General features: G+C 38.2%; 1 protein-coding gene across 1 annotated transcript in view; it reads left to right on the top strand.

Annotated features, from left to right (window-relative positions):
• Positions 1-13,725, top strand: part of CFAP47 (cilia and flagella associated protein 47) — a 544,336-nt gene that overhangs the window by 62,915 nt on the left and 467,696 nt on the right. Inside the window, exons 13-15 of the mRNA XM_047716464.1 lie at positions 4,566-4,718; positions 5,600-5,786; positions 5,884-5,980. Coding sequence (XP_047572420.1) covers positions 4,566-4,718; positions 5,600-5,786; positions 5,884-5,980 — 437 coding nt within the window. The remainder of the gene's footprint in view (positions 1-4,565; positions 4,719-5,599; positions 5,787-5,883; positions 5,981-13,725) is intronic.

Raw genomic sequence — 13,725 nt, 5'->3', positions numbered from 1 at the left:
GGTATCTCAGTGTGGTTTTGATTTGTATTTCCCCCATGACAAGTGATGTGGAGCATTTTTTCATGTGTCTGTTGGCCATTTGTATGTCTTCTTTAGAGAAATGTCTGTTCATGTCTTCTGCCCATTTCTTCAGTGGATTATTTGTTTTTTGGGTGTTGAGTTTGATAAGCTCTTAAGTTCTTTATAGATCTTGCCAGATTTTTTTTTTAAGGAAGCTAAAGATTTCCTATTTCTCTCATAGCCAAAATTATTTTTCTCAGTTTACTCTTTTCCATATTAATAGAGATACAAAATTTAGCTTTTTTTGGTTAGCAATTAGTAACTTGAATGAAATTTTATGATGTATGAAATTGTTGGTAACTATAATTGCTATTTTATTTCTTAATGCATTTCATTAATGATTTTTGACAAGAAAATAAAATAAGTTTGGAATTTTTATCTAATTTTTGTTTACTACAGTATGTCCTGTGTTTAGAAGAGTGTCAGGCATGTAATAGGCACTGGGTAAATATTTTTTAATAAATAAATGAAGAAAAGTGTTTTATTTGCATAATAATCTTTGTCCCCTGGGGTGCCAGGTTGGCTCAGTCATTAAGCCTCTGCCTTCTGCTCAGGTCATGATCCCTGGGGTCCTGGGATCGAGCCTATATAGTGCTCCCTGCTGAGTGGGAAGCCAGCTTCTCATTCTCCCACTCTCCCTGCTTGTATTCCCTCTCTCACTGTCTCTCTCTCTCTGTGTCAAATAAATAAATAAAATCCTTAAAAATTTTAAGGCTTTAAAAAAAATCTTTATTCCTTGTATTTTGAACATTAAAAATCACCTACTCAAAGCTAAAGAGATATTTCATGAAGTTTATTCTTTTTTTTTAAATTTTTATTTCGGGGTGCCTGTGTGGCTCAGTGGGTTAAAGCCTCTGCCTTCAGCTCGGGTTGTGGTCCCAGGGTCCTGGGATCGAGCCCCGAATTGGGCTCTCTGCTCAGCAGGGAGCCTGCTCCCTCCTCCGCCCCCCACCCCCGCTGCCTCTCCACCTGCTTGTGATCTCTGCCTGTCAAATAAATAAATAAAATCTTTAAAAGAAAAAAGAAATATTTGTTCTCCAATCCATGAACATGGAATGTCTTTCCATTTCTTAGTGTTATATTCAATTTCTTTCATCAGTGTTTTATAGTTTTCAGAGTATAAATCTTTCACCTCTTTGGTTTGGTTGGTTCCTAGGTATCTTATTATGTTGGGTACAATTGTAAATGTGATTATTTTCTTAATTCCTCTTTCTACCACTTTATTATTAAGTTATAGAAATGCAACAGATTTCTGTAGATTGATTTTGTATCCTGTGTCTACTGAAATTGTGTATCAGTTCTAGCGATTTTTTGGTGAAGTCTTTCAGATTTTCTATATATAATAATCATGTTATCTGCAAATAATGAACATTTTACTTCTTCCTTACCTATTTGGATGCTTTTTATTTCTTCTTGTTGTTTGCTGTGGCTAGGACTTCCTGTGCTCTCTTGAATGGAAGTGGTGAGAGTGGACATTCTTGTCTTGTTCCTGGTCTTAGGGGAAAAGCTCTCAGTTTTCCCCATTGAGTATGATATTAGCTGTGGGTTTTTAGTTTATGGACTTTATTCTTTTGAGGTATGTTCCCTCTAAACCTACTTTGTTTAGGATTTTTATCATGAGTTGATGTTGTACTTTGTCAAATTCTTTTTCTGTGTCTATTGAAATGATCATATGTTTTTTTATCCTTTTTCTTACTGATGTGAAGAATCATGTTGATTAATTTTCAAATTTTGAACCACTTTGCAACCCAGGAATAAATCCTAGTTGATCATGGTGAATGATTTTTTTCAGTGTGTTGTTGAATTCAGTGTGCTAGCTTCATGAAGTTTTTTTCTTTATGGCGCTAATAAGCATTTAGGTATGTTAATAACCAGCTCTTTGTGACTCCAGGCATTTACTTTACTACTTCTTTCCATGTCTTTCCTTTATTCCTTTTTGCAGACCTTGGGACTTCAGATATAGGAACCATTTCTAGATTCTAAATGTGGTTAAGTTTCCTCAAGCCTGAGGAAAATTTGAATTTCAACAACTGTCTTTGTTTTCTTTCTTTCTTTTTTTTTTTTGCTTGCTTTAATTTTTTACTGAATTATAGTTGACATGAAATATATTAGTTTCAGGTGTATATCATATTGATTTGACCATTGTATACAGTAGACAGTTCTTATAAGTATAGCTATCATCTGTCATCTTATAATGTTGTTACAGTATTATTGACAATATTTTCTATGCTGTAGTTTTCATCTCTGTGACTTATTTATTTTATAACCAGCAATTTGTACCTCTTTTATCCCCTTCACCTATATTACCCATCCCCCTCACTCTCCTCTTCCCTGGCAACCACTAGTTTATCTCTGTATTTGTATTTCTGTTTTTCTGTTTTGTTTTTTAGATTTTACATGTAAGTGAAATCATATGGCGTTTATCTTTTGCTGTCTGACTTATTTCCCTTAGCATAATTCTCTCAGTCCATCCATGTTGCAAATAGCAAGATTTCATTATTTTTTATGGGTGAGTGTAATATTCCATTGTGTGTGTGTGTGTGTACATATATACACACATATATATGTATATATGTGTATGTATTATATCTTATTTATTCATGCATCTATTCATAGACACTTAGGTTTCTTCCATATCTTGGCTATTGCACATATCTTTTTGAACTAGCGTTTTTGTTTTCTTTGGGTAAATACCCAGAAGTGGAATTACTGGGTTGTATGATATTTCTGTTTTTATGTTTTTGAGGAACTTCCATACCGTTTTCCTCAGTGGCTGTACTAATTTACATTCACACATTCACAAGAGTGCAGGACGGTTCCCTTTTTTCTACATCCTCATCAACACTTATTATCTCTTGTCTTTTTAATATTAGCCATCCTGATTTGTGTAAGGGGACATCTCATTGTGGTTTTGATTTTTATTTCCCTGATAGTAAGTGATGTTGAACACATTTTCATGAGTCAGTTGGCCATATGTGTGTCTTCTCTGGAAAAGTGTCTATTCTAGTCATCCTCCCATTTTTGAATTGGATTATTTGGGTTTTTTTGGTGTTGAGATGTATAAGTTCTAAATAGATACATATATTTTGGATATTAACCCTTCATTGCACATATCATTGCAAATATCTTCTCCCGTTCAGTAGGTTGCCTTTTCATTTTGCTGATGGTTTCCTTCATTGTGCAAAAGCTTTTTAGTTTATTGTAACCAAATAGTTTATTTTTACTTTTGTTTCCCTTGCCTGAGGAGACATAACCTGAAAAATATTGCTAAGGCTGATGTCAAAGAGATTACTGCCTATGTTTTCTTTAAGAGTTTTATGGCTTCAAGTTTCACATTTAGATATTTATTCCATTTTGAGTTTATTTTTGTCTGTGGTGTGAGAGAGTGGTCCAGTTTCATTCTTTTGCGTGTAGCTGTCCTGTTTCCCTAGCATCATTTATTGAAGAGACTGTCTTTTCCTCATTGTATGTTCTTGCCTCCTTTGTGTAAGATTAATTGATTGTATAAGCATGGGTTTATTTCTGGGTTCTCTATTTTTTCTGTTGATCTAGGTGTCTATTTTTTGCCAGTACCATACTGTCTTTATTATTATAGCTTTGTAGTTTATCTTTAAATCTGAAATTGTATTACCTCCAGCTTTATTCTTCTCAAGATTGCTTTGGTTCTTGGGGGTCTTTTCAACAACTGTTTTTGAATAGCAGAACACTTATTTTTCTCTTATTGCCTTACTCTCATAAAGACTGTCATTCAGTTAAAGTTATCTTACATAACCATTTAGGACTTGTTGAAAGCAGGGACAAATACTAAATTTCATTTGACCATATAACTAATAGATTCATATTGGCTTAATTATTGAGGGTAAGCATCTTAATGATTGTTAAAATCTGTTGAGAATTAGGCAGACCAACATCAGAAGATCTGAATAATTATACATTGTTTTTGTGGAGAATATGTGGCAAATGAAAGGAAGAACATGAACTCAGATGAGTGATCATGAGATATACAGTAGATGTAGTTTATTTATGGATTGGTTTCTCTCTATGCCATTGATGGTACTTGCATGAGCTTTGAGATACCAAAAAGGTAATGTGTTTAGCAAAAGGATTTATGATTATGTATGTATTTTTCTAATTTTTTTTTCACAACAATCTTAAAGTAACTAACTCTTGGGAAACAATAACCTGATTCAGATCTAGTCCCGTGTGTAAATCTAGAACTCTCCAAATCGCTTACTTGATTAATTCCCTAAGAGTAGTTTTAGAGTAGGTACCATTGTATCCCAGTGACCTTAGGAATTTTCTCGAATTAGGTTAGAAAGAAAATTAGATCTTATTCTAGTTCTATATGTCATAATGTCTTGCCATGTAAGAGGATATGAGGGAAAGGACTAGGACCTGCTCTCTTCGCCGTTCTGTGCTTAGCCACTGGCATAGGAGACACTCAATAAAGACTGATTAAAGCAATGCATATATATAAATATCGACATAACTTTCTCATCTTGTAGGACGATTTTCACAAAAATTCCAAGATACAACTATGTCGATCCTGATTATGCATATACTAAATTTGAAGAAATGGAAAAGCAAGCACATGAAAACTATTATGAAAGATACATTAAACATTTAAGAAGTGTGCGCCTACGGAAACGAGTAGAGAGGTAAAGTTCACTTCCTCAAACAGTATGAAATGGATCGTGGTGCCTGCAGGGCCAGATTTTTTTTTTTCTTTACTCCTTAGTTTCTTTTTAGTGATTTAAGGGACCTTTTCATATATGAACATAGCAACACCTTGAACTATTTTAACTGAGGTTATTTCCTTCCTTACTTTTGGTTTGGGAATGTCTTATGTTGGTTTTATCCCAGAAGCAATTCTTTTTTTTTAATAAGATTTTATTTATAGAGAGACACAGCAAAAGAGGGAACACAAGCAGTGGGAGAGGGAGGGAGAGGGAGAAGCAGGGCCCCCGATGAGCAGGGAGCCTGATGCGGGGCTCGATCCTAGGACCCTGGGATCATGATCCGAGCTGAAGGTAGACGCTTAACTGACCGAGCTACCCAGGCAACCCCCCAGAAGCAGTTCTTGAGATGGATTCCTGCACAGTGTTCTTTTAGGAGAAACAAGATGAGGGAAGCAGGATAGGGCAGGGGAGGGAACTGTGAAATGTTGTCTTTCAGGTGAGGCTTACACTCAGCTTGAGGCCTAGGGTCTCTTGAAGCATAAATTGTGCCTCATAGATGTTCCTACATTGAGCCAAAGGGGCTTCTCTCTCTTTTTTTAAGGGCTTGTCTTTTGTGCTGTGTATCAGCCTTTGATGGTGAGCTGTCCTTGGTTGTGGTGGGGTAGGCACGCCTTCCTTGGTGAGGTCTTTGAGAATGGGGTCTTCTCAGCAGAAGGTAATTTTATGTAGATTAGTGCACCATTCTTTGTAAGTGGTTCTGAGTGTGGTAGCAGCAGCATGAGCTATAGGGAATGTTGGGGTTTGCCAGTATATTTTCTAAAACCTTTGGCCTCAATTAGTTATTATTATGATTTTAATAGGGAATGCATGTATTCATATAACGATACAGACATAGGATTACAGCCAGCATCGGGTCTAAAGTCACCCTCACTCTCAGAAACGGAAATAGAAGAGGAATTATGTTCAGGAAAGTGTCTGATCAAACCTAACCAATTACTAAATACCAGAAATATAGACTCCAAGGAGACGAAGGCTCTGAAAAGAAAGGCACGTGCAATATTTTATATTTCATTGAGTCATGAGAATTCTTAAAATATCTTTTGGTAATATTTAGAATTAATTTTGGAGTAACATTTTTCCACAGGTTCTCAAAGGACTTAAATCGGAACCATTCACGCCCCATGAAAAACATGATTGCAGCTTAATTTTGACGCCAAAGCAAATTCATCAAGTAATTGTTGGTAAGAATCTATAAAAAACTATTAAAGCCTTTTTTTTTTTACACAGGTTTATTGGAGCATGATTTATATTCCATAAAATTGACCTGTTTAAAGTATGCTAGTCAGTGAATTTTAGTAAGTTTATGGGATTATGCAACCATTATCATAATTCAATTTTAGAATGCTGCCATCACCCTCAGGACTGTATGTACTTACTCCCAAATCCCACCCCTAGCCCCAGGCAACTGGTAATCAATTTTCTCTCACTGTGGATTTGCCTCTTTAGAACATTTCATATAAAAGGAATTGTACAATATGTAGTCTCTCATATATTGAAGCTTTTACTTAGCATAATGCTTTTGAGGTTCATCCAGTAGGTATAAATAGGTATAAATATTTTCTTTTTATGTCTAAATAGCATTTCATTTATGGTAGTACCACATTTTGTTTATCCATTTACAAGTTGATGGACATGAGCTGTTTTCAGTTTGAGGCTATTGTGAATAATGTTGCTATAAATGTTCACATATAATTCTTCGAGTGAACATATGTTTTCATTTCTTTTGGTTAGATTCCTAGGAGTGGAATTGCTGAGTTGTATGGTAAGTTTCTGTCTAACATTTCAAGAAACTGCCAAAAACTTCCCAGAGTGTACCAAGTTGCAGTCCCACCAACAGTGCACGAGAGTTACGATTACTCCAAGTTCTCACCAGATGTTATGTTCTGTCTTTCTTGATTATAGCCATCCTAGTGGTGTGAAATGTTCTCACTGTGGTTTTGATTTGCATTTTGCTCGTGACTAAGACGTAGAATATATTTTCATGCATTTAAATTGGCATAAGTGTATCTCTCCTTTGGAGGAGTGACTTTGAAATTCTTAGCCCAATTTTTGATTTGAACATTTGCCTTCTTATTGTAGAGTTGTAAGTATTGTTTATGTATTCTGGATATAAGTCCTTTATCAGATATATGATTTCCAGAGTCTGCGGCTTGTTTTTGTTTTTTAGTTTTTAAATAGTGTTGTTTAAAGCACAGAAGTTTTGGGGTGCCTGGGTGTTTCAGTGTGTTAAAGCCTCTTCCTTCGGCTCAGGTCATGATCCTGGGGTCCTGGGATCGAGCCCCGCATTGGGCTCTCTGCTCAGCAGGGAGCCTGCTTCCCCCTCTCTCTCTGCCTGCCTCTCTGCCTACTTGTGATTTCTGTCTCTCAAATAAATAAATAAAATCTTTAAAAAAAAAAAAAAGGACAGAAGATTTTACTTTAAGTGAAATTGAATTTACTGATAAAAATTTTTTTTATTATAATTTTTTTCTTTTATAGATCGTGCTTTTGATTTCATACCCAAGAAATCTGTAGCTAACTCAGTGTCACAAATACTTTCCCTTGTTTTCTTCTAAAATGTTTATAATTTTAGATCTTACATTTAGGACTACAATTCCTTTTGGATTAATTTTTATGTATATTGTGAGTTAAGAGTCTAAGTTCATACTGTTTTATGTGGCTGTTCAGTTGTCCTAGCACCATTTGTTGAAAACACTGTCATTCCTTATTTAATTACCTTAACACCCTTGTTGAAAATCAGTCAACCATATATATCAGGGTTTGTTTCTAGAGTCTCAGTTCTGTTCCACTGATCTGTATGTCTGTCCTTATGACAGATCTACACTGTCTTTGATACTGTCTGTACCTTTAGAGTAAGTTTTGGAAGCAGCTAAGTGTAAATCCTCCAAATTTGCTCTTCTTTTTCAAGATTGCTTTGGTTATTATGGGTATAAACTGGATTTTATTAAGACCCACTTTGTCTTGCTTCTGGATCTCTTGCTTGCCCCAACCAGTACTAAAACCTCAGGTCCTGGTGTTGACCGTCTCTGGATGTTTGCCATTGAGATAATTATTGTTTTCGGCGCCTGGGTGGCTCAGTGGGTTAAACCGCTGCCTTCGGCTCAGGTCATGATCTCAGGGTCCTGGGATCGAGTCCCACATTGGGCTCTCTGCTCAGCGGGGACCCTGCTTCCCTCTCTCTCTCTCTCTCTCTGTCTGCCTCTCCGTCTACTTGTGATCTCTCTCTGTCAAATAAATAAATAAAATCTGTAAAAAAAAAAAGAGATAATTATTGTTTTGACAACAACCCTAGGCATGAGTTAAGAGACAAGTGACAGGGGTGCGTGGGTGTCTGTCTTTGGCACAGGTCATGGGATCCCAGAGTTTGGGATCGAGCCCCACAGTGGGCTCCCTGTTCAGCGGGTAGTCTGCTTCTCCCTTTCCTTCTCCTCCTTCCCTGCTTGTGTTCCTGCTCTTTCGCTCACTCTTTCTCTCAAATACATAGATAAAATCTTAAAAAAAAAAAAAAAAAAGGAAAAACAAATGACAATTCCCTTGCAAGGGTATTGAACAGTATCCTTCCCTAGGTCATTTTCATCAAGCCTATTAAAGGATGATTATTGTTAAAGAAATAGTAGTCTATACTAGTCTGAAGAGGAAGTTTCCATTTCATTCTAGGCAGGATTAATTGGTATGGTTGTGCTGATTTTCCCTCTATTGGAGAACCCAATACACAGAACACCAAATACCTATTTTTTTGTTATGTAGACTAAAGGTGATAGGTGAAGAGGTGCAAGGTCAGAGGAAACACAGTGCTGCAAAGTGCTTAAATATCTGGGTGGTGATGGTTTGCTCTGGTTGGTCGGTGGCAAGTCTCCTATCAGTGAGGGCTGTGGGAAATGCCCAAACTATGATCTGGCTCTGGGGAAAGTGACTGACATGGACTGGCTTAAAGAGTTGGATTCTCCCACCAGAGCTAAACCTCCTTGCCACACAATGACAGTGGGGCACTTGGGAGTGGCAGACTGGGAACTCATTAGTTCATTGCTTGTCTGGGGTTGTGGATGCAGTTCACTTCAGGTTAAATGTCATTTACTGTGCTTCTCTTGTGCCAGGCACATGACAGGTACAGGGCTTTGTAGTCCCATGGACTTAGGTTTCATTATTGGGTGGTTCCTGCTTTGTGTCTTCCAAATTGCTGACTGATTAATCAGATAAGCAAATCTATACAAATTCCAAAGGAGCAAAGCTAGAAGGCTGTGCCCAGTGTCTCTTCTACAAATCCTCTACCAGCTTCTCTCCCTTCCTTCACCTGGTGTCCTATTTTAATAGTGACCTTTTCCCTGGGGACAGGGTCCCTGTGAGAGTTTACAAGGTCAGCAACTGCGATGGTGGGAATTTTGTATCACTCTCGTTTTTATACCTTGAAGGTGTTTTTTGAACCTCTGCACAGAACAGGGACTGACACTATTAGTGGAAACAATTTCAGAAAATTTTGCTCTGTATTTATATTTAAAAAAGTGAAGTGGGGATCACTGGGGTGTCTCAGTTCGTTCAGAGTCTGACTCTTGAATTCACCTCAGGTTATGATCTCAGGGTCCTGAGGTCAAGTACCACATTGGGGTCCAATGCTGGGGCTTAGAGCCTGCTTTAGATTTTCTCTCTCCCTCTCTCTCTGCCCTTCCCCGGCTTCCTCTCTGTCTTTCAAAAAAAAGTGATTGCCAAGAGACACAGTAGAGGATTTGGAGATTAACTGAATCGGTTAGCGAAAACTGTTACAGAGGGGCGCCTGGGTGGTTCAGTTGGTTGGGCAGCTGCCTTCAGCTTGGGTCATGATCTCAGGGTCCTGGTATCGAGCCCTGCATTGGGCTCCCTGCTTGGGGGTGGGGGAGTCTGCTTTTCCCTTTGCCTCTGCAGCTTCCCCTCCTTATGCTCTCTTGATTGGGCACATGTGCGCTCTCTCGATAAATAAATGCACTCTTTTTTAAAAAAAAAGAGAAAACTGTTATACAGTCTGGGTTACATTGGATGTTGTGCAAAGAGTATTGTTGCTCAGTCAGTTAAGTGACTGCCTTTGTTATGATCCCTGGGTCCTAGGTTCCAGCCCCACGTGGGGCTCCTTGCTCAGCAGGAAGTCAGCTTCTCCCTCTCCCTCTATGCATCCCGGACCCCTGCTTGTGTATGCACTCTCTCTCTCTCTCAAATAAATAATAAAATCTTTTTTTTTTTTTAACGATTTTATTTATTTATTTGAGAGAGACACACACAGGGAGAGAGGGACCACAAGCAGGGGGAGTGGGAGAGGGAGAAGCAGGCTTCCCGCTGAGCAGAGAGCCCAGTGTGGGGCTCAATCCTAGGGTGCTGGGATCATGACTTGAGCCGAAAGCAGACGCTTAACGACTGAGCTCCCCAGGTGCCCCTGAATAAAATCTTAAAAAAAGAGAAAATCATAAGAAAGGGAAAATACATTTACAGTACAGTACAGTAGTAGAATGAGGCACCCATCTCCTTGTGTCCACCCAAAGTTCTCTAAGCTCGATCCTGGAGTGACACCTGCTCCTTGCTTCTCTACCCAGGAATATGCGAAGCCTCCTTCCAAGTGCAGAGAACCAGGGAAGGCAGATCACCTTTACCTATTTCTCTAGTCACTTGTCCTACCTGACCCCTGTTATGGAGTTCTAACACAGTTTCTGCTTTCAGGAAACACTGGTAAGTGCTGAGCTGCCAGTTACCTGACAGTATTAACTCCCCATCTGGAAGCACTTTCAACACCATGTATAGGGCCCCTTTCCATTGTCCACTTCGAGCTTCTCCCTACTGCTGCCCTGACCTGCCCTCCCCCCTGCCCCAACATACATCCATGTTCTCCCAGATCCCTTTATCCAGGGGTGGGGGGAAGGTTATTATTCAGTGGTCCCTGGTTGCCTCCCACTAGTGAAGAGCCCTGCTGCTTTGGCAAGAATCCCTTCCCAGAGCCATTGTTTTTGCTCTTCATTTTTTTTTTTAAAGATTTTATTTATTTATTTGATAGACAGAGATGACAAGTAGGTAGAGAGGCAGGTGTGGGGGGGGAGCAGGGGGGGAAGCAGGCTCCCTGTTGAGCAGAGAGCCTGATGCAGGGCTCGATCCCAGGACCCGGAGACCATGACCTGAGCTGAAGGCAGAGGCTTTAACCCACTGAGCCACCCAGGCGCCCCTTTGCTCTTCATTTCAAGACCTAAGTGAACAGGTATTGAGGTGGGGAGTGTCTGGATCAGAAAAGAGCCTTATTGTTCCAGCTTTCTCTATATCTTTCCTCAGCCTTCCCTTGGCTTCTAGTCATTTGGTGCTTCTTCCTTACTTTTAAGTCACAACACAAAATACATGTTTATTGGGGGTGGTGGTGCATATAAGTGGACCCATGTAGTTCAAACCCTTATTGTTCAAGGGTCAACTGTATTATCTAATTTTCCTTGAAACATTCTCTTTGGCTCACAAGTTATTTAGAAGTGTGTTATTTAAGGGCGTCTGGGTGGCTCAGTGGGTTAAGCCTCTGCCTTTGGTTCAGGTCATGATCCCAGGGTCCTGGGATCGAGCCCCGCATCGGGCTTTCTGCTCAGCAGGGAGCCTGCTTCCCCCACCCCCCCGCTCTGTCTGTTGCTCTGCCTACTTGTGGTCTCTCTGTCAAATAAATAAATAAAATATTTAAAAAAAAAAGTGTGTTATTTAATTCCAAGATTTTTTCCGCTATGGTTTTCTAGTTTGATTTCATTTGGTCAAAGTACACACATGTATGTATTTAATTCTAGATTTTTTGAAGATTTGTTAAGTGTGACCCTGGATGTGGTCCCTTTTGTTGAAGGTTCATGTGACTTGAAAAGAAGTATTCTGCTATTGTTGGATGGAGTATTCTTTAAAAGTCAGTTATATACCAATTAGTTAATGGTATTCATTTCTACTAAATCCTTACTGCTTTTTTGTCTAGACAGTCTGTCAGTTATTGACAAAGGTGATTGACATCCCAAACTGTAATTGTAGATTTTATTATTTCTCCTTTTAATTCTGTCAATTTTGTTTCACTTATTTTGAAGCTCCCTTGCTTGGTGCATACACATTTAAGACTGTTAAGCTTTCTTGGTCCTCTTTGTCCCTGGTAATTTTCTTTGCTCTGAAGTGTAGTTTGTCTGATACTGATCTAGCTATCAAAGCTTTCTTTTGTTTAGTCTTTGCATTGTTTATCTTTTTACTTGTTTCTACTTTTGACTTAACTATGTCACTGTACTTGAAGTTAAGTTTCCTGTGGGCAACATATAGTACTTTTTCATGCATTCTCACAATCTGTGTTTTTTAATTGGTGCATTTGTGTCATTTACATTTGATATAAATGTTGTTTGATATCAATTTGATATAAATGTTGTTATATCAAGACTTTGAAATGTTACTCAAGATTCTTTGTTTTTACTTTCAAAAGTTTATCTTTAGTTCTCAAAAGTTTTCAAAGGTCTGGTCATGGTTTTGTTTGTTTTTTTGTTTGTTTGTTCTGTTTAGGTTTCACTGAGCTTCTAGTGTGTGAAAGTTTACTTTTTTTCTACATTTGGGCATTTTTCAGCTATTATTTTTTCCCAGATATTTTCCCAGTCCCCTCCACCCTTTACTTTCTCACTCTGGGGCTCCTTTTACATGATTTTTAAACCTTCTGCTTTTGTTACGCAGGTCTCCAAGACTCTTAATTTTTTTTTCAATCTGTTTTCTTTCTCTTTGTCAGGTTGGATAAATTCTGTTGATATTTCTTTGGTTCACTGACTTTTCCTTCTGTCCTCTCATTCTGTTAATGAGCATATCTAAGAGGTTTCTATTTTACTTACTGTATTTTTTAATCTTAGAGTTTCTATTTAGTTCTTCTTTGGGTATTCGCTTTCTTTGCTGAAAATCTTTTTCTTCTTATTTCAAGAGTAATCATAATTGCTTATTTGGTCATTTTTATAATATACAAAGGAAATAAACATGTAGAAAGATACATAATGTTGTTAGTCATTAGGGAAACAGAATAAAACCACAACGAGATACTACTGTAAATCTATTAAAATGGCTAAAGTTAAAAACAAAACAAAAAAACTCAAACCAAAAACTCACCATTTGAGTTGTTGCCAAAGATGTGAGGGATCTGGGACTCTTATACATTGCCAGCAGAGTGGAAAATTACACAACCACTTGAAAAGAGTTAGGCAGTTTCTTACACATCTGTACATGCATTTGCCATATGATCCATGCATTCCACTCCTAGATATTTGTCCAAAAGAAATGAAATCATGTGTTCAAACAAATACTTGTGTACAAATATTTTAGAAGCTTTAATTGTATTAGCCACTACCTACAAGCAATCCAAGTGTCATTCAACAAGTGAAGGAATAGTAATTTGTAATGGACTACCTCTTTGTAATATAAAAGAATGGATGACTGACACCTGAAACAACTTGAATGAATCTCCAGGGAATTTGTAGAGCGAAAGAAACCAGAGAAAACTGCACATGTTACATTATTCCACTCTTAAAATTTTAACTCTAAAACATGTGACCTGGTCTACCGTGACATAATGTACATGAGTGGGGGTCTGGGAAGGGGGAGTACTGAGAATTAAGGGAAGGAGAGAATATAAAGGGGCACAAGAGAACTTTGGAGTGGTGGGTGTTCACTCTCTTCCTTGTGGTGATGGTTTCATAGGTGTATACATGTCAACACTTAAATTCTACAGTTTGGGGCGCCTGGGTGACTCACTTGTTAAGCATCTGCCTTCGGCTCTGGTCATGATTCCAGGGTCCTGGGATCGAGCCCCACATCGGGCTCCCTGCTCTGTAGGAAGCCTGCTTTCTCCCACTCCCACTCCCCCTGCTTTTGTTTCCTCTCTTGCTAGTCTCTCTCTGTCAAATAAATAAATAAAATCCTTAAAAAAAAAAAGAAAAGAAATTCT

This window comes from Lutra lutra, chromosome X (assembly GCF_902655055.1).
Source record: "Lutra lutra chromosome X, mLutLut1.2, whole genome shotgun sequence".
In the NCBI taxonomy this organism is placed as follows: domain Eukaryota; kingdom Metazoa; phylum Chordata; class Mammalia; order Carnivora; family Mustelidae; genus Lutra; species Lutra lutra.
This window is presented reverse-complemented; position numbering and strand designations above follow the sequence as displayed.